General features: G+C 33.0%; 1 protein-coding gene across 1 annotated transcript in view; it reads right to left on the reverse strand.

Annotated features, from left to right (window-relative positions):
* Nucleotides 1-217: 217 nt before the first annotated feature.
* Nucleotides 218-1,131, reverse strand: part of LOC133659641 (uncharacterized) — a 48,002-nt gene continuing 47,088 nt past the window's right edge. The window contains exon 12 of the mRNA XM_062062224.1: nucleotides 218-359. Coding sequence (XP_061918208.1) covers nucleotides 234-359 — 126 coding nt within the window. The 3' untranslated portion in view covers nucleotides 218-233. The remainder of the gene's footprint in view (nucleotides 360-1,131) is intronic.

The raw sequence follows: 1,131 nt of genomic DNA on the forward strand, positions 1-1,131 counted from the left end.
TTCCGTTTATATTTACATCTAACACAATTTCCCAACTCATATGGAAACGGGGTTTGTATATGTATACACATTTGTATACTCGCTTCTTTCGAGTAATATACTCGAGTGAGGACAAGATATCTCCTCTTCATAAAAAGCCCGAAGAGAGGCTCCTTGAAGCAAAGATGGTCTTCACAATCTTTGGAGAAAGTGACGAGGGCAAGCAGTGTGAAAAATACACGTTTAATCAAGTATCATTTGTAAAAGACTAGAAAAGAGGACATGATGATGTAACCCGGCTGCTGAGACGGGTCTGGATCCTTCCCGCCAAACAAGCCAAAGTAGACCACAGTGTTGGATTCAAAGCCACTCAGCTCCAACTGAAAAATCCATCAAAGAAAACGTTTTTGTTGCCAAACTCTCCTGGAGCGGTTTTAACTGGACACTGTCATTTTGTGTAAGAGATCATATTATTGACACACTGCAGCATTCTCGTTAATCATATGGATTATCATTAAAGTATTACCTTTATGTACACCTTGCTTTATGGATAAAAAACATCTTACTTTTTAAAATAATAAATATTGCTTTCTGAAAACAACTATTGCTTTGTGGAATAATACAAATTGCATTCTGGAATAAAAAAAATACTGTTTTCTGGAAGAAAATTCTGGATTTAAAAAATATATATATTTATTTCTAGAATAATAAATCTCGCTTTCTGAAAACAATTCATCCATCCATCCATTTTCTACCGCTTGTGCCTCTCTGGCTTGCGGGGGTGCTGGAGCCTATCCCAGCTGCATGAAAATAAATCTTGCTTTGTGAAATAATAAACATTGCTTTCTGGAATAAAAATTAAAATACTGTTTTCTGGAATGAATTTCTGGATTTAAAAAAATCTTCCATTGAACAATAATAAATATTGCTTTCTGAAAACAAATCTTGCTTTCTGGAATGACTTTCTGGATAAAAAATAAATCTTCCTTTATACAATAGTGGACTTAAAAAAAATCTTCCTTTCTAAAATAATAAATCTTGATTTCTGAAAACAAATCTTGCTTTGTGAAATAATAAATCTTGCTTTCTGGAATAACTTCCTGGATAAACAAAATCTTCCTTTTTAGAATAATAAATATTGCTTTCTGAAAA

Source organism: Entelurus aequoreus, linkage group LG11 (genome assembly GCF_033978785.1).
Source record: "Entelurus aequoreus isolate RoL-2023_Sb linkage group LG11, RoL_Eaeq_v1.1, whole genome shotgun sequence".
Lineage (NCBI taxonomy): Eukaryota > Metazoa > Chordata > Actinopteri > Syngnathiformes > Syngnathidae > Entelurus > Entelurus aequoreus.